Source organism: Coregonus clupeaformis, chromosome 16, assembly GCF_020615455.1.
Source record: "Coregonus clupeaformis isolate EN_2021a chromosome 16, ASM2061545v1, whole genome shotgun sequence".
Classification (NCBI taxonomy): Eukaryota; Metazoa; Chordata; class Actinopteri; order Salmoniformes; family Salmonidae; genus Coregonus; species Coregonus clupeaformis.
The window spans coordinates 35208980-35234930 of NC_059207.1; the positions used below are offsets into that span (position 1 = coordinate 35208980).

Below are 25951 nucleotides of genomic sequence, written 5' to 3' on the forward strand. Positions count from 1 at the left end.
TTTTTTTATTTAAAGCTTTTTGGCCTGGCAATATGTTTGAAAAAATATAATGTGGTGCAACATTGATCGTTTTTATTAATAGGTGGACTACTCCTGTGTTGAAAATGTGTATTTACAGATCACAAATATTTTACTTTTAAATGGAACAAGAGCGAGGTGAGAGAACAGTGTGGTTCTCTCTGTGAGCCCTTACCTTTCAGCAATGTAATCAAGAGAAAGAAATCCACCTTGCCTTCACCAAACTGTAATTTTCAAAAGGTGTTGGTCAAAATGATTATTTAGGTTGTTATAACAGAGGTTCACCATAATTGTGAGCTTTTCATGTAAGTTTGAATAGCTCATCATTGGCTAATAGTGAAGCATTGAACAAGCACACCATTATCTTCATACCTTATTCTTCTGTACTGTGTCTTCATTACACACATGGGTAACAGTCAGACAAGATAGAGGAGAGTGTGTTTTAGGTTTTAGCTCTTATATAAGCCAGGCTTTGTCTGTGATAAAGCCTGGCTTATATTGACCAACACCTTTTGAAAATTACAGTTTGGTGAAGGCAAGGTGGATTTCTTTCTCTTGATTACATTGCTGAAAGGTAAGGGCTCACAGAGAGAACCACACTGTTCTCTCACCTCGCTCTTGTTCCATTTAAAAGTAAATATTTGTGATCTGTAAATACACATTTTCAACACAGGAGTAGTCCACCTATTAATAAAAACGATCAATGTTGCACCACATTACATTTCATCAGGATCTTTGTGTCAAAATTACACTTTTATTTAGTCAACACAGCTCCATCCTGTTCACTCCCAAATCACTGGGATGATACACATGACAACTCAACTGCTAACTCAGCAATGACAAATCAAACGCTAACTCAACTGTCTTTGCATACTGATCTACATGTTTTTGCAATTTTTTTAATTGTCTACATCCAGAGTTTGCACTTTTTTTTTTATTTCTTTTTTTTTAACCTTTATTTAACTGGGCAAGTCAGTTAAGAAGAAATTCTTATTTACAATGACGGCCTACACCGGCCAAACCCGGACGTCGCTGGGCCAATTGTGCACCGCCCTTTGGGACTCCCAATCACGGCCGGTTGTGATACAGCCTGGAATCGAACCAGGGGGTCCGTAGTGACCATTAAACTTTTGAAAGGATCATACAGATTTATTTAGCCAGGTAAATCATTGAGAACAAAATGTTATGCAGTTTCATGATAAATGGGTGTCTCACTCAATTCAAGAAAGCGTACAGTATTATATAGAGTCATTAGTGCATGGAACTCCGTTCCATCTCACATTACTCAAATGAACAGCAAACCTGGTTTAAGAAAAATACAGATAAAGCAACACCTCACCGCACAATGCCTCTCCCCTGTTTGACCTAGATAGCTTGTGTGTATGTATTGATATGTAGGCTACTTGTGCCTTAAGAAAATATATATATATTGATGTGGTTCTGTCCTTGAGCTTGTCTATTAATGTTCTGTATTATGTAATGTTTCATGTTTTGTGTGGACCCCAGGAAGAGTAGCTGCTGCTTTTGCAACAGCTAATGGGGATCCTAATAAAATACCAAAGAGGAACTGGTAGGAATGGCCTATGTTTGATCTTTTACATGTTTGCTGTCTTGAGTCATTTTTATTCAGTTACATGTTTTCATATGTACAATAATGAAATAATCAATCTTCATCATCTTTTGTGTTTACTTTTAGATTACAAATAAGTTGTGTTTTTCTTTGCAGGTAAGATGTTTCCATAACTAGTGTAAAATAGGATAATTCCATGTGTTGGCAACAGGTGGCGCTTAACTTAATAAAACCATTACTGTTTTAACTCTGGTTCTTAATGATACACAGTATAAATTATAAATCCCTTTTAATTTTTCCAAATTAATATTTCCTTTTCTCTATAATTGCATAGTTAGTTTAATATCTGATTTATAGATTTGATAAAGTGATGATAATGCTGTGGTATCATTGTCACATCTACGAAATAGTTCTGCCTTATGTTTGGGGTAGGGGAAGCCTGTCTCTGACAAACAGCTTAATGTTTATTTACAACCAGACAAAATACACGATGAACTGTGGGACTTATAAATCACCTGAGTAGTTTAGTGATGCCAGCCAGGAATAAAAGTGTATGTGTGTGTGTGTCAATCCCACTCCATTGGCCTTTCTTTACATCGACAATGGGAGCAGAGGGGTGTGATCATTTGGGATGATGAAACAAAATATCAATTGGGTGATTTGTAACATTGGAATGATCGATTTTCGAAATCACTTACTTTCAAATTACATGAATCAAGTCAAGTTTATTTGTCATAGGCACAGAAACACATGGTACAAGAAAACATACGACTGGTTGCTCTTCATTTTCCAGTATTGACCATACACATTGCGATCTTGTGCTGTTGAAATGAAATGTTTTTACACAATGCAATCATTTTTGTAAAATTACGTTTGGGGCTTATCATTAATTAAAGACTATGCTAAGATAAATAAGTATTTTACAGACGAGTAGGTACGGGCCCCTATCGCTGTGACTCCTCTCCATAGATCCCAACGTGATGACTCCTCTCCATAGATCCCAACGTGATGATGTGCCACGATCACCAAACTTTGCAGGCAAATGCACTAGCCCGGAGCACGACTAGGGGAGCGAATCACTGCCCCAGAATCAAGACTTTGTGGAGAGGCTGAGCTCTGATTTTAAACCCGCCCTCCGGAGAGATCTCATTTTCCCAAAACCTCCCATTTTCTCTCTCTCCTTCTGTCCCTCTCGTTCCTCTTTATCGCTTATTTCTCGTCTTTCGCTGTAGCCTACCCCCCACTCACGAATCATGGATCTCACAACGAGATGTTTCTTTCTTCTACCCTGCCTTTGCATGATATCTGCAATCGTTTTAGAAGCAATAGAAACAAGCTACTATGTGGAGCCCACTGCCACTTCAGATGTGATCGACTATAAGGATCCCTGTAAAGCTGGTAAGATTTTGGGATGCTATTTACATCATTTATGTGGACCTCAAACATGCCACGAAATGCTTTTGTGTGTTTGGAAGCCTGTGGTCAGTGAGGGAAATGCATTTGGAGATGACAGCGGTGAATCGAGTTTTAAAAGGCATAAGGATTTTTTATGATATTTCTTTATTACTATTGTCATAGTTTTGACCAAAACATACTGTTGACATAGTTGGTGGTGGAAAGATTGCACTCGTTAAAATAAAATAAGGACATCAATGTAATTTATCTGGGTATAATATTCAAAGCATGGAAAAAAAAGTTATTAGTTTAAAAGTTTTGTCATATCTTTAAAGGAAAGTATTTTTGATGTATGATCTTTCTGTGTAGTTGTAAAAAATGTATGTCATTTTTAGAATAGCCTATTTACAGAGATTGAGGAGTTATAGCCTAACTTGGAAGAATAAAGATCCATTGGAGAGCACCAAATAATCACCCATTGAACTGTGGGTTGAAACTATTATAATCCTTTCTACCGATCATACGTTCACTTAAGTCGGCCTCGATCGTGAGGAAAAACGCTGCATTTTAGTATGTTATGAGGCTCCAGTGTTCCCCACTTGGTTTTGTCATTGCGCAAAAATGACGTGCTTTTAATACTTCACCGGCTGTTCATGCGACCACTGAAAACAAGCGGCTGGAGGGGGTGCTGTAGTGTAGTCTACACCTGGTCTATTTTATCCTCATGTATGATCTCCATGACCCTTCTAAATCCCAATTATGTTGACATTAATTGGGAGTGGGCTGCAGCCTATGTGTTTTTCTAATTATACACTACATGACCAAAAGTATGTGGACACCTGCACATCGATCATCTCATTCCAAAATCATGGGCATTAATATGGAGTAGGTACCCCCTTTGCTGCTATAACAGCCTCCACTCTTCTGGGAAGGCTTTCCACTAGATGTTGGAACATTGCTGCGGGAACTTGCTTCCATTCAGCCACAGGAGCATTAGTGAGGTCGGGCACTGATGTTTGGTGATTAGGGATAGCTCGCAGTCGGCGTTCCAATTCATCCCAAAGGTGTTCGATGGGGTGGAGGTCTGGGCTCTGTGCACAGGGGCATTGTCGTGCTGAAACAGGAAAGGGCCTTCCCCAAACTGTTGCCACAAAGTTGGAAGCACAGAATTGTCTATAATGTCATTGTATGCTGTAGCGTTAAGATTTCCCTTCGCTGGAACTAAAGGGCATAGCCCAAACCATTATTCCTCCTCCACCAAACTTTACAGTTGGCACTATGCATTCGGGCAGGTAGCGTTCTCCTGGCAAACAGAGATTTGTCAGCTGCCAGATGGTGATGTGTGATTCATCACTCCAGAGAACGTGTTTCAACTGCTCCAGAGTCCAATGGGGGCGAGCTTTACACCACTCCAGCCGACGCTTGGCATTGCGCATGTTGATCTTAGGCTTGTGTGAACCTGCTCGGCCATGGAAACCCATTTCACGAAGCTCCCGATGAACAGTTATTTTACTGACGTTGCTTCCATAGGCCGTTTGGAACTCAGTAGTGAGTGTTGCAACCGAGGACAGATCATTTTTATGCGCTACGCACTTCAGCACTCGGCGGTCCCGTTCTGTGAGCTTGTGTGGCCTACCACTTCGCAGCTGAGCTGTTGTTGCTCCTAGATGTTTCCACTTCACAATAACAGCTCTTACAGTTGACCCGGGCAGCTCTAGCAGGGCAGAAATGTGACGAACTGACTTGTTGGAAAGGTGGCATTCCATGACGGTGCCACGTGAAAGTCAATGAGCTCTTCAGTAAGGCCATTCTACTGCCAATGTTTGTCTATGGAGATTGCATGGCTGTGTGCTCAATTTTATACACCTTTCAGTAACGGGTGTGGCTGAAATAGCCAAATAAACTAATGCTAAGGGGTGTCCACATACACTATATATACACTACCAGTCAAAAGTTTGGACAAACCTACTCATTCAAGGGTTTTTCTTTATTTGTACAATTTTTTACATTGTAGAATAATAGTGAAGACATCACAACTATAAAATAACACATATGGAATCTTGTAGTAAACAAAAAAGTGTTAAACAAACAAAAAAATATATATATATTTGAGATTCTTCAAAGTGGCCACCCCTTGCCTTGATGACAGCGTTGTACACTCTTGGCATTCTCTCAACCAGCTTCACCTGGAATGCTTTTCCAACAGTCTTGAAGGAGTTCCCACATATGCTGAGCACTTGTTGGCTGCTTTTCCTTCACTCTGCGGTCCAACTCATCCCAAACCATCTCAATTGGGTTCTGGTTCGGGGGATTGTGGACGCCCTTACACAGCCTGGAGGTGTGTTGGGTCATTGTCCTGTTGAAAAACAAATGATAGTCTCACTAAGCCCAAACCAGATGGGATGGCGTATCGCTGTAGAATGCTGTGGTAGCCATGCTGGTTAAGTATGCCTTGAATTTTAAATAAATCACTGACAGTGTCACCAGCAATGCACCCCCACACCATAACACCTCCTCCTCCATGCTTCACGGTGGGAAATACACATGCAAAGATCATCCGTTCACCCACACCGCGTCTCACAAAGACACAGCAGTTGGATCCAAATATCTCCAATTTGGACTCCAGACCAAAGGACACATTTCCACCGGTCTAATGTCCATTGCTCGTGTTTCTTGGCCCAAGCAGGTCTCTTCTTATTATTGGTGTCCTTTAGTAGTGGTTTCTTTGCAGCAATACGACCATGAAGGCCTGATTCACACAGTCCCCTCTGAACAGTTGATGTTGAGATGTGTCTGTTACTTGAACTTGAATTGGTTGAAAGAATGCCAAGCTGGCTGAGAGAATGCCAAGAGTGTGCAAAGCTGTCATCAAGGCAAAGGCTGGCTATTTGAAGAATCTCAAATAACCACTTTTTTGGTTACTACATGATTCCATATGTGTTATTTCATAGTTTTGATGTCTTCACTATTATTCTACAATGTAGAAAATAGTAAAAATAAAGAAAAACCCTTGAATGAGTAGGTATGTCCAAACTTTTGACTGGTACTGTGTGTGTATATATATATATATATATATATATATATATATATATATATATATATATATATCTTGTCTGTTTCCATGGTATTTCTCTCATTATCATATGGATCTTCTTCTCCCATAGCCTAGGTTGTAGGCATAGCTGTGGGAAGTAGGGGTGTTGAGGGTGCTGCAGCACCCCCCAGAAAAATCGGAATACAAAATAAAATATTTTATGCACTGGGCCTTTACCAGTCCTGTATTAGCGGTTTGATATACATTTACATTTACATTTACATTTTAGTCATTTAGCAGACGCTCTTATCCAGAGCGACTTACAGGAGCAATTAGGGTTAAGTGCCTTGCTCAAGGGCACATTAACGTCATTTAGCAGACGCTCTTAGCCAGAGCGACTCACAAATTGGTGCGTTCACCCTATAGCCAGTGGGATAACCACTTTACAATTTGGGGGGGTTAGAAGGATTACTTTATCCAGCAGAGGCATCATATGGGGAGGCAATAACAAGAAACATAGACTAAAATCATTCCAATCCTGATTAAAATGCAATGGCTGTTTCCCGTAAAGGCTGGCTTTTACCGCCTTTTTCTGTCACTTTTAGAAAGCAGAGGGCAGAGACAGTGCCATTTGCTTTGCCGGTAAACTGTTTAGGCAGTGCGCTGACTGCTTTGAATTTGATGTCGGCATTTGAACTTGGCCTTGTTGTAGTCTGAAAGCCAGGGGTTAATTTAATTGGGAATTGGGAGGTGGGGAGCCCTCCTTTTTGGTGACCATTCGAAACCAAAAGCTGTTTTATTGCTATTAAAATATAGGTTGTGATAGCTGTAAGCCTAGTCGTTATTTTTATTTATTCGCCCAGCAGGCTAGTGCAATTTTAGTTTCATGTAGGCCTATTGGTATGAAAATAAACAACTGAACAAATTGCTATTTAGAGCATTTCCCCAAAATACATGTCTTGTTTTTGGCTTCAAAGACAATAACAATTGTAGGCTATAACAAATGTGCATTGTCATGCAGTGACAGAATGATAATTGAGATAATGCAAATAATTTATGATGACCTAGTTGGGCTAACTTTTTTTTACTTCTTGCTGTAGGCCTACATCATTATCCTCTGCCTGCCTCTGGTATAATGCATTTCTACCTCTCACTCTTGCTTGTCCATCTTCCTGAATTAAAATGAGATATTCTAACAGATCAATCTTGCTGGCAAAACGTCATTAAATATAGTTATTTAGCTACAGTGTGGATGTAGGGCTGTTTTTGTGTATATAATGAGCACCCAGATGTTTCTCTTCCCTGGCGATTAATGCAGACAGGCAAATACAAAAATGAGCTGGGCGCACACAGAAGGAACATCTCTGAATGCAGAGGAACCATTTTGGTGGGAAGCGCACAATATTTTTTACATTTACATTTTAGTCATTTAGCAGATGCTCTTATCCAGAGCGACTTACAGTTAGTGAGTGCATACATTATTATTTAAATTTTTTCATATTGGCTCCCCGTGGGAATCGAACCCACAACCCTGGCGTTGCAAACGCCATGCTCTACCAACTGAGCTACATCCCTGCCGGCCATTCCCTCCCATACCCTAGACGACGCTGGGCCAATTGTGCGCCGCCCCATGGGTCTCCCGGTCACGGCCGGCTACGACAGAACCTGGATTCGAACCAGGATCTCTAGTGGCACAGCTAGTGGCGCCACTCGGGAGAGTAATACAATGCAATGACACTGTCATAGTACACTGTATGCACATTCCACAAGGGTGACTTCATATAACCTATAGCAGGGGGTCTGCAACCTTTTTCATATGAGTGACAATTTACAATTTCTAAAGATCTGCGTGCCAGTTATGATTTTCATATAAGCATTGTAGGCTACTCAACTCTGTCCAGAAAATGTCTAACAGCCCACAAACTGAATAGCCTAATTCTAGCTGGCTACTAGACAGAGATGCTGTCCATTCAGCCACACCCCACCGAGCTCCACTATGCCTACCTGTATCGAGGCACTGTCCATTCAGCGGTGCTGAATCACGGACGCGGCCTTAATGTGTAGATTTTTCTTCATTCCTTGGTCGAGTTTGTTTGTCTTTATGTGTCCTTGTCGATTGTAGGCCTAAATAATTCATTTGATGTATGCCTTTTGTTTCAATGCATGTGTAGGATTAATCTGGAATAGTTTGCATTCGCAGCCAGCTGTTTTATGTTCTGTTTACTTTCACATTGATGTCGGAATTTGAAGTCGGCCTTGAGAGCGTGTATTATGCTGTTCCAAGTAGGCTAAATTAGTCTATGTAGCCTATGTATGATGAGGTTGAGTAGTACATTGTACACGCCATTCCACAGACTTTTAAACCTAATATCAAACTAATATAGCAGTGATAATGTGTGGGGGACATTTTTGTTTGTTTTTGCTGTTCTCCAAATAACATTTTGTTGTGTAGAAGTACAGGAAATTAGCTTCAACTGGAGGGTTTATTTCTACACAACCCGCTTTGCCGTACCCTAGGTTTAGCTGAACTGCACCCCCCTCCCCCCTTCAGGAGAAAAAATATACGCACCACCCCTACCCCCAAACTACTTCCCGCGGCTATGGTTGTAGGGGTCCTTCATTTATGACCCAGGCAAGATGTGTAGCCTAATTAAACCAAATCAATTAAATCTGATTAAATCAAGATCTGATTAAACCATCCTCTGGCTAGTTTATTTCTACAAATATGACAACATTCATAACAGAATAGGCCTATATTTTGTGTGGAAGAGCATATCTCAATTGTCATCGTAATAAACAATGTGCTGTAAATTCACTGTCTCCCCAAGTGTCTTTGGGGAATTTGTAGAGATGATTTTCCAAATCTGCTGAAGGTATTTAGGATACAGACAAGAGACATGGCTCCTCAGAAATGACCCCTAACTCCTGGAAGTTCTCCCTGGTACTTAAATGGTTTGGCGCTTGTGTCTGTCTCATTCTCGCTTGACAGCATCATGCAGGGGAAGGGGATGTGTAATGTCTTTCATGTCCCTGTTAGTTCAGTCCTCCTCCTCCTCTTACTCCTCCTCCTCTGTCTTCATTTCTCCTCAGTCCAGTGGCCTGGATTCTTTGTCCTGTTTTTCTACTGAGAAGAAGCAGGTTTGAGCATGATAGAAGACCATACCTATACCAGCCACTCTATTTGGGCAATTCCACGATAACGGAATTGCGGTGAGATACACTTAAAATGTATGCCAAACAAAAAACAATGATTTCAAAGTTTAACAAACCATGTAACTCTATGCTCAATAACTACTTTTAACAATTTACAATTAACATTTTACAAAAACACATTTACTGGAAGAACTATGCAGATGCAAATTTGGGTAACAGAATTCCCTCTGTTTTTTATGTGACCATGTTTTCCAAAAACTCTTAAATATCTACTCCGAATTAAGATTCAAAGATGTCTGCAGAAAGTATGGGGTGTCAGCTATGACATGACGCCTTGCATTTGAAAAAATCTATTTTGGTTATTGAACTACAGTAAGTGAAGTGGATTTACACCCGGTAACAGAAATGTGGTAACGAATATTCATCATGGGTCCCTGATCTATACTCCAAAAAATGCATAATTATGGATATGAATGTCATTCTCTTCCTGGTGATGTATCCTGAATAGGGCTCAGTACAGTACATTATAGTGTACTCAACTCTAGTGTGCTCAACTGTACTGTACTAAGCTCTACTTTACTTTTCTTTACTGTACTGTAATGTATTGTGCTGTACTGTACTGTGCGGTGCTGTCCAAACTTGTGAAACATAGACATCTATGATTGGTTCTGATTTGGTGGAGGATGCTGGTTATAGAATTACATAGGAAAGAGAGGGGGCTCATGGGTTGTTGTCAGTAAGAGCCGGGAGAGGTCGCATTAATTGGAAGGAGAGAGAGAGAGCGTGAGAGTGAGAGGGTTCCAGACTTTTTAGTTTTAATCACTTAATAATTCATAAACAAAATGTATATCAGTAAAAACACTAACTAATTCATAGGTCCACCTTTACTTGTTACTTCTGTGAACTTTCATAATCCTCCCTCCTTATCAGGGAAAGAGAAATTAGAAAATATCTTAAAGATATGAATTTCAAAGCACAAGGCAATGTTTCTTAAACTTACAGAAGGCAGAAATCATTATCCTAAACTAAATATGTGTTGATATTAGTTCAACATTATGTTAATTTATATATGCCTTATTTTTTTTTAATATATATATTCTCTTCGCTTTCATTTGACACCCAATTTGACATGCTCCTATGAACTTCACATGTTGGTGCTCATGGGTCCTTTTACATGGAAATGACCAGAGGCAGAACATAATAAAAGTGGTGTGTTGCAATACAGAATGCATCACACACACATTGCTCTAATTTCATGTAGCTTGTTAACACTTTTCTTGGACGTAGTAAGGAGTGATGATGTGAGATGTTTTTACAGGGGTTCAAGAGGTTGCTTCCTCTACTCTACTCTCTACATAGATCTGTTTAGAGGAGCAAAGTTATCAGTATTCGTCATCTCAATTGTCCAGACAAATTGTTATGGTTTACTTTTAAATAGTAAAATATGGGATATGATATGCTCATGGTTAGGATCCCCCTGGAAGCAGAGTAAATCAATCAGTACAAGTGGGATTCCTAAATCTAAACAAGTATGTCTTCAAATCAGGATTGAATGGGCTAGAATTGAGGATGCAGCATGAACAAAAATGTGCTATGTTTGTTATCAAAGGTCCATGGTGTCTGTTTTTTGCTCGTTGCTTATTCTGTTGACCTAAAATGATATCTTTAATTTGTCTATACAGAGCAAATTACCAAAATAAAACAAACAAACAAACAAATGGCAGGGACTCACACATTTTATTTTAGTAGTGATGGTAGACCAGTCCCATCATCATTTGAACAGAGGGTTCATATGTTTACAGTTACCCCTGGGCAATGTTAAGGACAGATTATGGAAAGACAGTTAAGTACAACTCCCACCCATTTCTAGCCTCATCCAAACTTCTTCACTCAATGACTCGCTCACTGACTTACTCATTCTCTCTCTCGCAAAAGGTGACAACCACTGTCAGCAATCGACACTGGTGTAGTGTTCCTTCGCTAGTGCCTGTATCGATTTTTACTCAAGGATACCATTGCATTGAGTCAATTTAATAGCTGTCTGCTACTTTCAAGGTTAGCTTTAGGTCAACACAATGGTTAGTGTGCTTACAAGATTACACAAGTTTTCTATATGAAAAATGTATGCAGGCAAGTCACGCTCAATGTCTCCTGTATTTAAATCATGATAGATCTACAAGAGAGCAGAAACTGATTTGACATTTGAGTTTGCATTATGGGATAGATTACTTAATCTACCAAAGAGCTTCTTTCAAGGGTTGAGCCTGTTGGATTTTAAATCATATAGCCTGCTAATTTGTATTCTAACGTCATTTAATTTGAAGTCTGTGGGCTACAACAGGCTTTGCCCTGCATTTGAGCTCCTCTGCTGTAAGCGTTACCAAGAGACGTGCTGTAGCCTATAGGGAGGGTGAGGAGGAGACCAGCCTCAAGCAACCCCCTGCCCTCGCTTATGCAAGTGGTTTTCCTGTCTCCCCCGCCCCCCTCCTCTCCCCTCTGACTGGCCCTAGCAGTTCCCACAGACTGTAGGTCATTCACGCCATGCCAGGGCAGAGCTGCTGGAAGGTGGAGGGCAGGCTGGGCAGACTGGCCACGCCAGCGTAAGGCGAGTGTAGCCCATTCAGAGGGACTTGGCAGCATATCTAGGAGCTGTTTACTGGCCCTGAGGATTGCATGCATGCAGTCAACCCAAGCCTTTAATCATCCCCACCGTTACTTATGCTTTTGGCTATGAGCTAGTCTCTGACTTGATAATAAACACTGGAACATGGGTGATAAGGGATGTTTGAAAGGCAGCGGTCTTCTCTGACGTCTTCATCATCTGAAGAGTCTAGTTGGATAATTCCCTAATTCATTTCAGGTGTCCTGAGCTGTTGATAGTGTGACCCAGAGGGAGCTTGTTGCTTGAGGCCCTGTTCTCTTAGAGACCACGTGCTACTGGATCTTTAAATCACTGAATATAAATCACTCCTCGTAAAATGTGATCCCAGCAGGTATGGTTATTCTCAAACAGATCTAGTGAAATGTTACTTACTTGTGTGATTTAGACAGCAAGAGCCAGATGTTTGTTATTTGGAGAGCATTTGATGGGTGATTTATATTAGTCAGCAAAAATGTTTTAAAAAACAAAACAAAGTGTCAGCATTGTTGGAAACCAATTGTTTTATAATGTCTGTTATATGGTTTGTTGATTTAGAACCATCTCTTATTTTTGGAGAAAAATAAATAAAAACGTGTAGTATTTAAAATTATATCATAAATAGGACTGGTGGAGTTATGTCATACATGCAGCGAACAAAAATATATGGAAATGTGTGCTCTACTCAAAATTTCAACCAACTAATTGCAGCATTACCGCAAAAATGGAAGAGGCAAGTGGAAGGGGGAGAAAGTAAGGAACTTGTCTGTCGGCTCTGCATTAAAGACCAAAATTGGTTAAAGAAAATTGTGATAAATGAAACTGGTATACTTTTTTATTTAAGGACCAAAAACTTGACAGCTGTGCCATATAGATTGCAAAATAGTTGGGAAGAGATTTTCGATGTACCGATTCCATGGCACGTGGTTTATGAACTGATACACAAAACGAAGCTGGATTCAAAACGTTGAGTTTTTCCATTTTAAATTATTATACATAATTCTTGCCACCAATAGAATGTTATATATATACAGTACCAGTCAAAATTTTGGACACACCTACTCATTCAAGGGTTTTTATTTATTTTTACTATTTTCTACATTGTAGAATAATAGTGAAGACATCAAAACTATGAAATAACACATATGGAATCATGTAGTAACCAAAAAAGTGTTAAACAAATCAAAATGTATTTTATATTTGAAATTCTTCAAATAGCCACCCTTTCCCTTGATGACAGCTTTGCACACTCTTGGCATTATCTCAACCAGCTTCATGAGAAATATTTCACTTATAATTCACTGTATCACAATTCCAGTGGGTCAGAAGTTTACATACACTAAGTTGACTGTGCCTTTAAACAGCTTGGAAAATTCCAGAAAATGATAGGCTAATTGACATCATTTGAGTCAATTGGAGGTGTACCTGTGGATGTATTTCAAGGCCTACTTTCAAACTCAGTGTCTCTTTGCTTGACATCATGGAAAATCAAAAGAAATCAGCCAAGACCTCAGAAAAAAAATTGTAGACCTCCACAAGTCTGGTTCATCCTTGGGAGCATTTTCCAAACGCCTGAAGGTACCACGTTCATCTGTACAAACAATAGTACGCAAGTATAAACACCATGGGACCACGCAGCTGTCATACCGCTCAGGAAGGAGACGCGTTCGGTCTCCTAGAGATGAACGTACTTTGGTGCGAAAAGTGCAAATCAATCCCAGAACAACAGCAAAGGACCTTGTGAAGATGCTGGAGGAAACAGGTACAAAAGTATCTATATCCACAGTAAAACGAGTCCTATATCGACATAACCTGAAAGGCCGCTCAGCAAGGAAGAAGCCACTGCTCCAAAACCACCATAAAAAAGCCAGACTACGGTTTGCAACTGCACATGGGGACAAAGATCGTACTTTTTGGAGAAATGTCCTCTGGTCTGATGAAACAAAAATAGAACTGTTTGGCCATAATGACCATCGTTATGTTTGGAGGAAAAAGGGGAAGGCTTGCAAGCCGAAGAACACCATCCCAACCGTGAAGCACGGGGATGGCAGCATCATGCTGTGGGCGTGCTTTGCTGCAGGAGGGACTGGTGCACTTCACAAAATAGATGGCATCATGAGGAAGGAAAATTATGTGGATATATTGAAGCAACATCTCAAGACATCAGTCAGGAAGTTAAAGCTTGGTCGCAAATGGGTCTTCCAAATGGACAATGACCCCAAGCATACTTCCAAAGCTGTGGCAAAATGGCTTAAGGACAACAAAGTCAAGGTATTGGAGTGGCCATCACAAAGCCCTGACCTCAAGCCTATAGAAAATATGTGGGCAGAACTGGAAAAGCGTGTGCGAGCAAGGAGGCCTACAAACCTGACTCAGTTACACCAGCTCTGTCAGGAGGAATGGGCCAAAATTCAACCAATTTATTGTGGGAAGCTTGTGGAAGGCTACCCGAAATGTTTGACCCAATACTAATTGAGTGTATGTAAACTTCTGACCCACTGGGAATGTGATGAAAGAAATAAAAGCTGACATAAATCATTCTCTCTACTATTATTCTGACATTTCACATTCTTAAAATAAAGTGGTGATCCTAACTGACCTAAGACGGGGAATTTTTACTAGAATTAAATGTCAGGAATTGTGAAAAACTGAGTTTAAATGTATTTGGCTAAGGTGTATGTAAACTTCTGACTTCAACTGTATATACATACACTACCAGTCAAAAGTTGGGACACACCTACTCATTCAAGGGTTTTGTTTTTTACATTGTAGAATAATAGTGAAGACATCAAAACTATGAAATAACACATATGGAATCATGTAGTAAACATAAAATTGTGTGTGTGTATATATTGTGTGTGTATATATATATGAAACGTGGCTGGGTCTTTCAGCATGACAATGATCCCAAAAACACCGCCCGGACAACGAAGGAGTGGCTTCGTAAGAAGCATTTCAAGGTCCTGGAGTGGCCTAGCCAGTCTCCAGATCTCAACCCCATAGAAAATCTTTGGAGGGAGTTGAAAGTCTGTGTTGCCCAGCGACAGCCCCAAAACATCACTGCTCTAGAGGAGATCTGCATGGAGGAATGGGCCAAAATACCAGCAACAGTGTGTGAAAACCTTGTGAAGACTTACAGAAAACGTTTGACCTGTGTCATTGCCAACAAAGGGTATATAACAAAGTATTGAGAAACTTTTGTTATTGACCAAATACTTATTTTCCACCATAATATGCAAATAAATTCATAAAAAATCCTACAATGGGATTTTCTGGATTTTCTTTTCTCATTTTGTCTGTCATAGTTGACGTGTACCTATGATGAAAATTACAGGCCTCTCTCATCTTTTTAAATGGGAGATCTTGCACAATTGGTGGCTGACTAAATACTTTTTCCCCCCACTGTATTAATGCTGATATACCCCCTAAATTTTTTTTATTAATAATAATAGAACTCTCCATCTCCATTTAGTTCATATTGGGACCTGCCCCTAGAAAGCTCCCAAGGCAATTAGTTATCTACAGGGTAGGCAGCCATGCATGGAAGATGAAACGTATACAAACCAGCCCACACATAATGTAGTTTACATCAACAGGTTTGCTCCTGTAGTTTTCAGGTGATTAGGGTGCCATGGTGTGGTCATAATCTGGGTGCATTAGTGGGAACAATATGTTTGCTGTCAGTGCTAAGAAATAACAATTGCTCTGGGAGTGCTCATTTAAATGAGTCAAAGCACGCCTAATTAAGCAACAATAATGAGAAGCTAAACTAGCAAAAAGGGAACTTCTTCACAGTTCAGTCCCATTTGTCATTCAGTTTGACCTACCTGAATTATTCATTTGAGCTCCATTACTGTTCATCTGGAAATAGTGTTGTTTTCCCCACCTGTAGTTTCTTTGAAAGTCTCTCTTTTAATTTGATTTTGAACAGCATTTATTTATTCATGGGATATTTTAAGGGGGTTGGATGTCTCTTTATGACTCAATGCATCTTTAAGCCTATCTCAGCTTGACTAATGACTATGACAATTCTAAAGCATCTTCTCTAATCTCAGATTTTATGTAGCTATCACTCTTGACTAGCCATGCAATGCATTGCAAAGATATGGCATATGAGTAAAAACAGACATAATATGTTGCAATGGTTACATGATGATCTCATAAAACTCTATAATTATTATTTGAAAATGTTATGGATATACGGTTTGGGAGTTATTGGAGAACAAGATTTAAGATTACATTTTAGACATGGATCAATATGGGAAATCAGATCCTGCTAATGGGCCTGATGGAGTTTGAAATGCGTAAGAAGAGACAGGCTCTGGACGTGTGGCTCTCCAGCTGAAGCTGTCTTCATGGTGTCAATAATAAGACTCTGGACTGATCTCTGCTGTGGTGCCTGATGAGACTTCTAGTCTTATTGGAGTGTAATCCCATTTTAGAATCTGGGTCTTTAGCCTGAGGCTGCTCTGGAATCTCTCCTAATAACACCTTAGTTATCTTTCAAATGAGCAGAGAAGTTGAGTTTTTTTCTCCTGCCTTGGGCTCAAATTGCAGTGTGAGGAAATATCAAGGTAAGCATTTGCTCAAGAATAACAGCTGGAGTTGTTTTTACAGAAGGAGAGGGGCACAATATTTACCACCAATCACCTCTTACTGTTGCTATAAGCTTTTCATAGACTGTAACACTGTTTGCCTCACTATTCGTGGTGCCTGGATGTTTATTTGTTTTTTTCTCTCAGGAATGTTAAAGATACAGGCACAGAAGGCACAATGATGCTGCTTTTCAACTCGAACACCAGTGTTACACTAGTGTATATGTTATATTAGAAAAATTGTGTTTCCATAGCTAGGGCTGACAGTGAGCACTTGTGAAGATCAGAATCAACAACCTCTGCATAATCAAAACAGTTGCTTTGTGAGAAGGTGTTAAAGTTCACAGTTAGCCATTGTTATGTAAATTAAATCTGAAAAGTACCAGTGGCCTTGCTTTGGCCCCAAGTGAGAGCAGGTCCGCCGGAGCCATGGCCCAGTGAGACATGGGTGCCGGCCCGCGTAGATGGAAACAGAAAAGACTGAGCCTTTTGTGTAAAACACTGGGGTAAATCCTGTGTGAAAATGTGCCATGAGTATAGTGTATCACCCTGCTGCCACACTGTAGCCAGCATGTGTGAAGTCAGATGGGGTTGGCAGGCACAGAATGAAACCTGAAAAGTGATACTTGCCCTGTCATCAGATGGTAGTCATCTTAACGCAATACACTATTGGCTGCCATTGGAATTCAAATGCATGTTTGTTTTCAAAACACCCTCACTGTGAAAGGCATTGCCATTTCATTGTAATGCATTTAAAGCCCACGTCAGCTGTTCTTTTCCACCCCTCATCTCAGGGTCTTCGATAGGAAAATATCAATTTTCTTCAGGTAAACTGAGTACTACAGAAATCCAGGTCTCCTAGTGATCCTACTTTCCTTTGTGTGATAGTGATGTTGGTTTTTAGAGGTTGCCTGTTATTTTAGTTTTACTGTACCAGGTGTGGTGTCCTGGTGGTCACACAGGGAGAATAATCAGTAAAGAGTGCCAGGAAGGGTAATTTCCATGTAAAAGGACCCATGAGCACCAACATGTGAAGTTCATAGGAGCATGTCAAATTGGGTGTCAAATGAAAGCCAAGAGTCTATTTTATTTATTTTTTACTAAGGCATATATAAATTGTTCTACCATTTTCCATCCCCAAAAATTGGAATAAGCAAAGGCTTTGATTTCTTGTCAAACAGATGGAAATGGGGTCTTAGAAAACATCTACCAGAAAAAGTATTTAAAGGTATTAGAAATATGTCAAAACACAATAAAGTAAAGACCCCTGCCGACTAAAATCAACACTTATATTTAGTTAAGGAAAATGTTGTCCGCCTTCTGTAAGTTTAAGAAACATTTTCTTGTGCCTTGAAATTCCGTTACCAAATACCCACATATCTTTAAGATATTTTCTAATGTATCTCCCTCATGAGGAGGGAGGACAATGAAAGTTCACAGAAGTAGCAAGTATAGTTAGAACTATCAATTAGTTATAGTGTTTTTACTGATATCAATTTTGTTTCTGAATTATTAAGTGATTAAAACTCGAAATTCTGTTACCAAATCGGTAACAGCATTTCTGCAATTGAATTGGCTACAATGGGAAATCATAGTAGTCACAAACCAGAGTTTGGTCACCTGCTACTGTCCTCCCTTCCACTGGCATACTGTTATGTTCAGCTGATAACTGTTTTCTCTCTCTTTCTGTCATCTGGTGGTCAAAGCAAGAGTGTGAAAAATCTGGACAACCCCTGTCTTCTCTCTTCTCTCCTCTCTCTCTCCAATTCATGTCATCTCTCCTGGCTCTTACTGACAGCTAACCATGAGCCCCTCTCTTTCCATTAGGCATTTACTGTAACCAGCATCCTCACCCACTGAGCACGGTCCGACACCTGAAGTCCATGGAAATTGAAAAGTAGTTTAAATTTGGTCAGTCCGCCCTGGCCGTCTGGACCGGCCTTCATTTGGCCAAAACATATACAGTGGGGAAAAAAAGTATTTAGTCAGCCACCAATTGTGCAAGTTCTCCCACTTAAAAAGATGAGAGAGGCCTGTAATTTTCATCATAGGTACACGTCAACTATGACAGACAAAATGAGAAAATAAATTCCTGAAAATCACATTGTAGGATTTTTAATGAATTTATTTGCAAATTATGGTGGAAAATGTGTATTTGGTCAATAACAACAGTTTCTCAATACTTTGTTATATACCCTTTGTTGGCAATGACACAGGTCAAACGTTTTCTGTAAGTCTTCACAAGGTTTTCACACACTGTTGCTGGTATTTTGGCCCATTCCTCCATGCAGATCTCCTCTAGAGCAGTGATGTTTTGGGGCTGTCGCTGGGCAACACAGACTTTCAACTCCCTCCAAAGATTTTCTATGGGGTTGAGATCTGGAGACTGGCTAGGCCACTCCAGGACCTTAATGCTTCTTACGAAGCCACTCCTTCGTTGCCCGGGCGGTGTGTTTGGAGTCATTGTCATGCTGAAAGACCCAGCCACGTTTCATCTTCAATGCCCTTGCTGATGGAAGGAGGTTTTCACTCAAAATCTCACGATACATGGCCCCATTCATTCTTTCCTTTACACGGATCAGTCGTCCTGGTCCCTTTGCAGAAAAACAGCCCCAAAGCATGATGTTTCCACCCCCATGCGTCACAGTAGGTATGGTGTTCTTTGGATGCAACTCAGCATTCTTTGTCCTCCAAACACGACGAGTTGAGTTTTTACCAAAAAGTTCTATTTTGGTTTCATCTGACCATATGACATTCTCCCAATCCTCTTCTGGATCATCCAAATGCACTCTAGCAAACTTCAGACGGGCCTGGATATGTACTGTCTCCCGAGTGGCGCAGTGGTCTAAGGCACTGCATCGCAGTGCTAGCTGTGCCACTAGAGATCCTGGTTCGAATCCAGGCTCTGTCGTAGCCGGCCGCGACCGGGAGACCCATGGGGCGGCGCACAATTGGCCCAGCGTCGTCGAGGGTAGGGGAGGGAACGGCCGGCAGGGATGTAGCTCAGTTGGTAGAGCATGGCGTTTGCTATGCCAGGGTTGTGGGTTCGATTCCAGGTGCCATTAATACGGGTAACGAGTGGAGGACAGAGGAGCCTCTTAAAGAAGAAGTTACAGGTCTGTGAGAGCCAGAAATCTTGCTTGTTTGTAGGTGACCAAATACTTATTTTCCACCATAATTTGCAAATAAATTCATAAAAAATCCTACAATGTGATTTTCTGGATTTTTATCTCTCAATTTGTCTGTCATAGTTGACGTGTACCTATGATGAAAATTACAGGCCTCTCTCATCTTTTTAAGTGGGAGAACTTGCACAATTGGTGGCTGACTAAATACTTTTTTTCCCCACTGTACGTCCATGATTGGGTCAGATATAGTCCGGTCCAGACCAAATCTGAACCAATCATAGACGTCTATGTTTCACAAGTTTGGATAGCACAGTACAGTCCAGTAGAGTACAGTAAATAAAATAAAAGTACAGTAAAGAAAAGTATTGTAGTACAGCACAGTACTGTACTGTACAGTAGAAAAGAATAGAGTACAGTACACAGTAGAGCACACTATAGTTGAGTATACTAATAGGTTCGATACTCGTTAGTATCATGGCAAGGAAACAAAACAGGAAGCGGATTTTACTTTCTTTAGGAAAACAGCCCTAAAGTTGGAAACTAACATCATGATGTTGTGATCCAGAGTCACATTTATTGTGGACCTCTGTAGCTCAGCTGGTTGAGCACGGCGCTTGTAACGCCAAGGTAGTGGGTTCGATCCCCGGGACCACCCATACACAAAAATTTTTTATGCACGCATGACTGTAAGTCGCTTTCGATAAAAGCGTCTGCTAAATGGCATATTATTATTATTATTATTATTATTTATTTTCCAAGTTTTAGCACACAATATTTTACATACAGCATGTTTTTAAAGGACCAAAGAGTTTGGTCTGCGTCGTGTTTTCATTTTTGCCATGGAAAAAATATTGCAATACCGGTATCGTCACAGCCCTACACTATAATGTACTGAACTATACTCTACTGCAGGGGTTGTCAAACTAAAAAATATATAAAAAATATTAGATATTATATTATGTAAGAAAAAACTAAATTTTATGTACATTGCTAGCTGCAACAGAATACCATCTTGGATACCATTTTTATGTCTCTGCATCCATTTTTATGTCTCTGCGGAAGTTAGAGGTAGTTTCACAAGCCAATGCTAACTAGCACAATGATTGGAAGTCTACAGGAACAGTTACCATGCTAGCTCTTCCTGTTTATCTGACTCTGGGGGAGCAGATAAAATAGTTATTTGAGAACTAACAATGAAATAAGATATACTGTCAGGGAGAATAAAAAAATTAAAATAATAAACGGCCATTCAGGGTACATGCCCATTGATTTTGTTATAATCTTTGAGCAGAGGAACACCGCATTAGCCATGGCAAAATACATAGAGTTGCAGGAGATTAGCTTCAAAACTGCAAAATGTTCTGTCAGCTCAATGGATTTTTCCTTTTTTATTGCAGAAAATGTACAACAGCAACATTTTCTCTATGCCGCCAAGATACTTTTCTGTTAGAGTTTACACTTCCTCTTCCAATGACCTGTGGGGATGTCAAAATAATGAAACTGTCTACGAAATCTATTCATTTTAAAACATTGATTACTTCTACTTGCCATTATCGGTCACCTGATGATAAGACAAGATTTGACACTTTATTGCATTTTCTGTTAACATATGATTTTTTATTTTATTTATTTTACCCTTATATTACCAGGTAAGTTGACTGAGAACACATTCTCATTTACAGCAACGACCTGGGGAATAGTTACAGGGGAGAGGAAGGGGGATGAATGAGCCAATTGGAAGCTGGGGATGATTAGGTGGCCATGATGGTATGAGGGCCAGGTTGGGAATTTAGCCAGGACACCAGGGTTATCACCTCTACTCTTACGATAAGTGCCATGGGATCTTTAATGACCATAGAGTGTCAGGGCACCCGTTTAACGTCCCATCCGAAAGACGGCACCCTACACAGGGCAATGTCCCCAATCACTGCCCTGGGGCATTGCGATATTTGTTTAGACCAGAGGAAAGAGTGCCTCCTGCTGGCCCTCCAACACCACTTCCAGCAGCATATTGTCTCTCATCCAGGGGCCGACCAGGACCAACCCTGCTTAGCTTCAGAGACAAGCTAGCAGTGGGATGCAGGGTGGTATGCTGTTGGCAGTGGGATGATGGGGGTCCCTGGGTCGCCGGTTTGCCTGGGTGGGGGTCCCTGGGCAAGAAAAGTTTGAAAACTCCTGCTGTACTGAACTCTACTCTACTGTTCTGTACTGTACTGTACTCTACTGAGCTCCACTGTGATGTCCAAACTTGTGAAACATAGACGTCTATGATTGGTTCAGATTTGGTGTGGTCCAGACCAAACAAATTTGGTCTTGTTTGGTGTCGGAGCTCATTAACATAATAGCCAGTGTGTAGAATAATACCCAAATATGCAAATGAGGATATTGCATATTTCTACCTTTTGTGTACCTATTTAGGATACATCACCATGAAGAGAATGACATTGATATCCATAATTTTGCATTTCTGTGTTCAGATCAGGGACCCATGATGAAATTCCGTTACCTCAATTCTGTTACCAGGTGTAAATCCACTTCACTTACTGTAGTTCAATAACCAAAAATAGATTTTTCAAACTCAAGGTGCCATGTCATAACTGACATGCCATTCTTTCTGCAGACATCTTTGAATCTTAAATCAGAGCAGATATTTCAGAGTTTTTGGAAAACTGAGGGAGATTTTACCAAAATTCTGTTACCACACTTTGCATCTGCACAGTGCTTCCAGTAAATGTGTTTTTGTAAAATGATCAGTGTAAATTGTTAAAAGTAGTCATTGTGCATAAAGTTGTATGGTTTTTGTTTGGCATACATTTTAAGTGAAAAATGTTGAGTCTCAGCGCAAACCTGCAATTCAGTCATGGTGTGTCTGACACCAAGGAGGCCATGTCCTGGGAATTCCCTGAATCAAATGGTGTTTAATTTGATCAAGCTCTCATGTGTGATCTGACGGGACAAACTGATTGATGGGGGTGGTCTGAGATGAAAGGTTTTATGATGGTTAAGATTATATAAAGATACATTCCAGCGATGGGGAGGAGAGGGAGAAAGTGTAACACACACACACACACGCACAAAGTGCAGTCAATCAAATGTTTAATCAAAGGCTGTTTTTATCTTTCCAGTATGTCCACATACAGCATCTCTGTCTCAGCCACTAAGTGTGGCACGTTGATGAAAATGCCTGTTGTCTGTGTTTCCCCACCATAGATGTTTATGTTAGGACACTGAGAACCAGATCATCTTTAAACTGGAATGAAACTATCTCTTAGAGCGGAAATTATAAAATTGTTCAACCTTTACATTTCTGTTGAAATTAATACCATGGCTGGAGCTGTTGTAATTTAGGTAATGAATGTTGCTGGAAAGCGAGTGCTGTGCTCAATAATGATCTGCTCCAATCTGCCTCTCTTTCTCTCTTTCTCTCTTTCTCTCTCTCTCTCTCTCTCTCTCTCTCTCTCTCTCTCTCTCTCTCTCTCTCTCTCTCTCTCTCTCTCTCTCTCTCTCTCTCTCTCTCTGGGTTTTAATCTACACTACTAGTCTTTCTCTGCTCAGTCTGTTTTGACATTGGTGCACATGCAGTGGGGTTTCTCTGTTTAAAAATCAACTGGCCAGTGCAATGACTGTCATCATGTCCTCTGCCTGGTGCTCCATATTGAAGAATCCAGAGATTCTGTCTGTGTCCGTGGATAATTAAAGCCAGTAGACAAGGGGATTAATTTTCAATCCCTGGGAGACTTTCCCTAAACCTGCAGCGTCTCCAGGACTACTGGGAAGTCCAGGGGAAATGAGGCCTAATGCCGCCGGGGCTGTGCATTTGCTCACTTCAATCTTAGCTGTTGTCAGGGAACAATTATACGCTGGATTAAGAGCTTGTTTTGTGGATGAGTGGGTCTCAGCCATGGACGAGAAGTACATTAGCCCTCTGTGTACAGCAGCGGCGTGGGGGTGGGGACAATCCTGCAACTTGCTGTGTGGTTAGTTGGTTCTAGCATTAGGCCAATAAATCAATGCAAATAACTGTGTAACTGAGTGTAGTATTACTGTAGCATTAGGTAAAGCAGGGTTACTCTCATAAATTAAGTCTTCAAATTGCTGCTGCATTTTTATCTTCCACTGTGGAAAGAGTGTTCCCTGTCCTCTCATCGTGTTCCCTGTCCTCTCATCGTGTTCCCTGTCCTCTCGGCCCCAAATTGACTTGGTTTTGTCCAAGTGCTTTCTATTCTCTCATCCTTTTAATGCTGTCAGTTCTTGGAATCAAAAGTAAGAAGAAGAGGATGAAAGAGAATTGTGACAGTCAGTTTGTAACTGTTTGCATACTGTATGGACAGCTGATAGCTTGCAGTGATCAGATACAATGCCTTCAGAAAGTATTCACACCCCTTGAATTTTTCCACATTTTGTTGTGTTACTGAATTTAAATTGAGATTTTTGTGTCACTGGCCTACACACAATACCCCATGTCGTGAAAGTGACATTATGTTTGACAAATACTTTTTTAAAAGAAAGCTGAAATGTCTTAAGTCAATAAGTATTCAACCGCTTTGTTATGGCAAGCCATAATAAGTTCAGGACAAAAAATTTGCTTATTAAGTCACATAATAACTTGCATGGACACATTCTGTGTGCAATAATAGTGTTTAACATGATTTTTGAATGACTACCTCATCTCTGTACCCCACACAATTATCTGTAAGGTCCCTCAGTTGAGCAGTGAATTTCAAACACAGATTCAACCACAAAGACCATGGAGGTTTTCTAATGCCTCACAAAGAGCACCTATTGGTAGATGAGTAAAAAAACAGGGAGTTTTTTTGGATAAAAATAAAGAGAATAGAGCTAAGCACAAGCAAAATCCTAGAGGAAAACCTGGTTCAGTCTGCTTTCAGACACTGGGAGACAAATTCACCTTTCAGCAGGACAATAAGCTAAAACACAAGGCCAAATAAAGCCTACACTGGAGTTGCTTACCAAGATGACATTGAATGTTCCTGAGTGGCCTAGTTACAGTTTTGACATAAATTGGCTTGAAAATCTATGGCAAGACTTGAAAATGGCTGTCTAGCAGTGATCAACAACCAACTTGACCGAGCTTACAGAATTGTAAAAAGTGTGCAAATATTGTACAATCCAGGTGTGCAAAGCTCTTAGAGACTTACACAGAAAGACTCACAGCTGTAATCGCTGCCAAAGGTGCTTCTAGTATTGACTCAGGGTGTAAATACTTACAGTGGGGAGAACAAGTATTTGATACACTGCCGATTTTGCAGGTTTTCCTACTTACAAAGCATGTAGAGGTCTGTAATTTTTATCATAGGTACACTTCAACTGTGAGAGACGGAATCCAGAAAATCACATTTGTATGATTTTTAAGTAATTAATTTGCATTTTATTGCATGACATAAGTATTTGATCACCTACCAACCAGTAAGAATTCCGGCTCTCACAGACCTGTTAGTTTTTCTTTAAGAAGCCCTCCTGTTCTCCACTCATTACCTGTATTAACTGCACCTGTTTGAACTCGTTACCTGTATAAAAGACACCTGTCCACACACTCAATCAAACAGACTCCAACCTCTCCACAATGGCCAAGACCAGAGAGCTGTGTAAGGACATCAGGGATACAATTGTAGACCTGCACAAGGCTGGGATGGGCTACAGGACAATAGGCAAGCAGCTTGGTGAGAAGGCAACAACTGTTGGCGCAATTATAAGAAAATTGAAGAAGTTCAAGATGACGGTCAATCACTCTCAGTCTGGGGCTCCATGCAAGATCTCACCTTGTGGGGCATCAATGATCATGAGGAAGGTGAGGAATCAGCCCAGAACTACACGGCAGGACCTGGTCAATGACCTGAAGAGAGCTGGGACCACAGTCTCAAAGAAAGCCATTAGTAACACACTACGCCGTCATGGATTAAAATCCTGCAGCGCACGCAAGGTCCCCTTGCTCAAGCCAGCGCAGGTCCAGGCCCGTCTGAAGTTTGCCAATGACCATCTGGATGATCCAGAGGAGGAATGGGAGAAGGTCATGTGGTCTGATGAGACAAAAATAGAGCTTTTTGGTCTAAACTCCACTCGCCGTGTTTGGAGGAAGAAGAAGGATGAGTACAACCCCAAGAACACCATCCCAACCGTGAAGCATGGAGGTGGAAACATCATTCTTTGGGGATGCTTTTCTGCAAAGGGGACAGGACGACTGCACCGTATTGAGGGGAGGATGGATGGGGCCATGTATCGCGAGATCTTGGCCAACAACCTCCTTCCCTCAGTAAGAACATTGAAGATGGGTCGTGGCTGGATCTTCCAGCATGACAACGACCCGAAACACACAGCCAGGGCAACTAAGGAGTGGCTCCGTAAGAAGCATCTCAAGGTCCTGGAGTGGCCTAGCCAGTCTCCAGACCTGAACCCAATAGA

The 25951-nt window shown here is 40.7% G+C and overlaps 1 protein-coding gene across 1 annotated transcript in view; it reads left to right on the plus strand.

The window, feature by feature from the left end:
* Positions 1-2639: 2639 nt before the first annotated feature.
* LOC121584832 (bone morphogenetic protein 1) overlaps positions 2640-25951 on the plus strand; it is a 55033-nt gene continuing 31721 nt past the window's right edge. Inside the window, exon 1 of the mRNA XM_041900975.2 lies at positions 2640-2986. Coding sequence (XP_041756909.1) covers positions 2842-2986 — 145 coding nt within the window. The 5' untranslated portion in view covers positions 2640-2841. The remainder of the gene's footprint in view (positions 2987-25951) is intronic.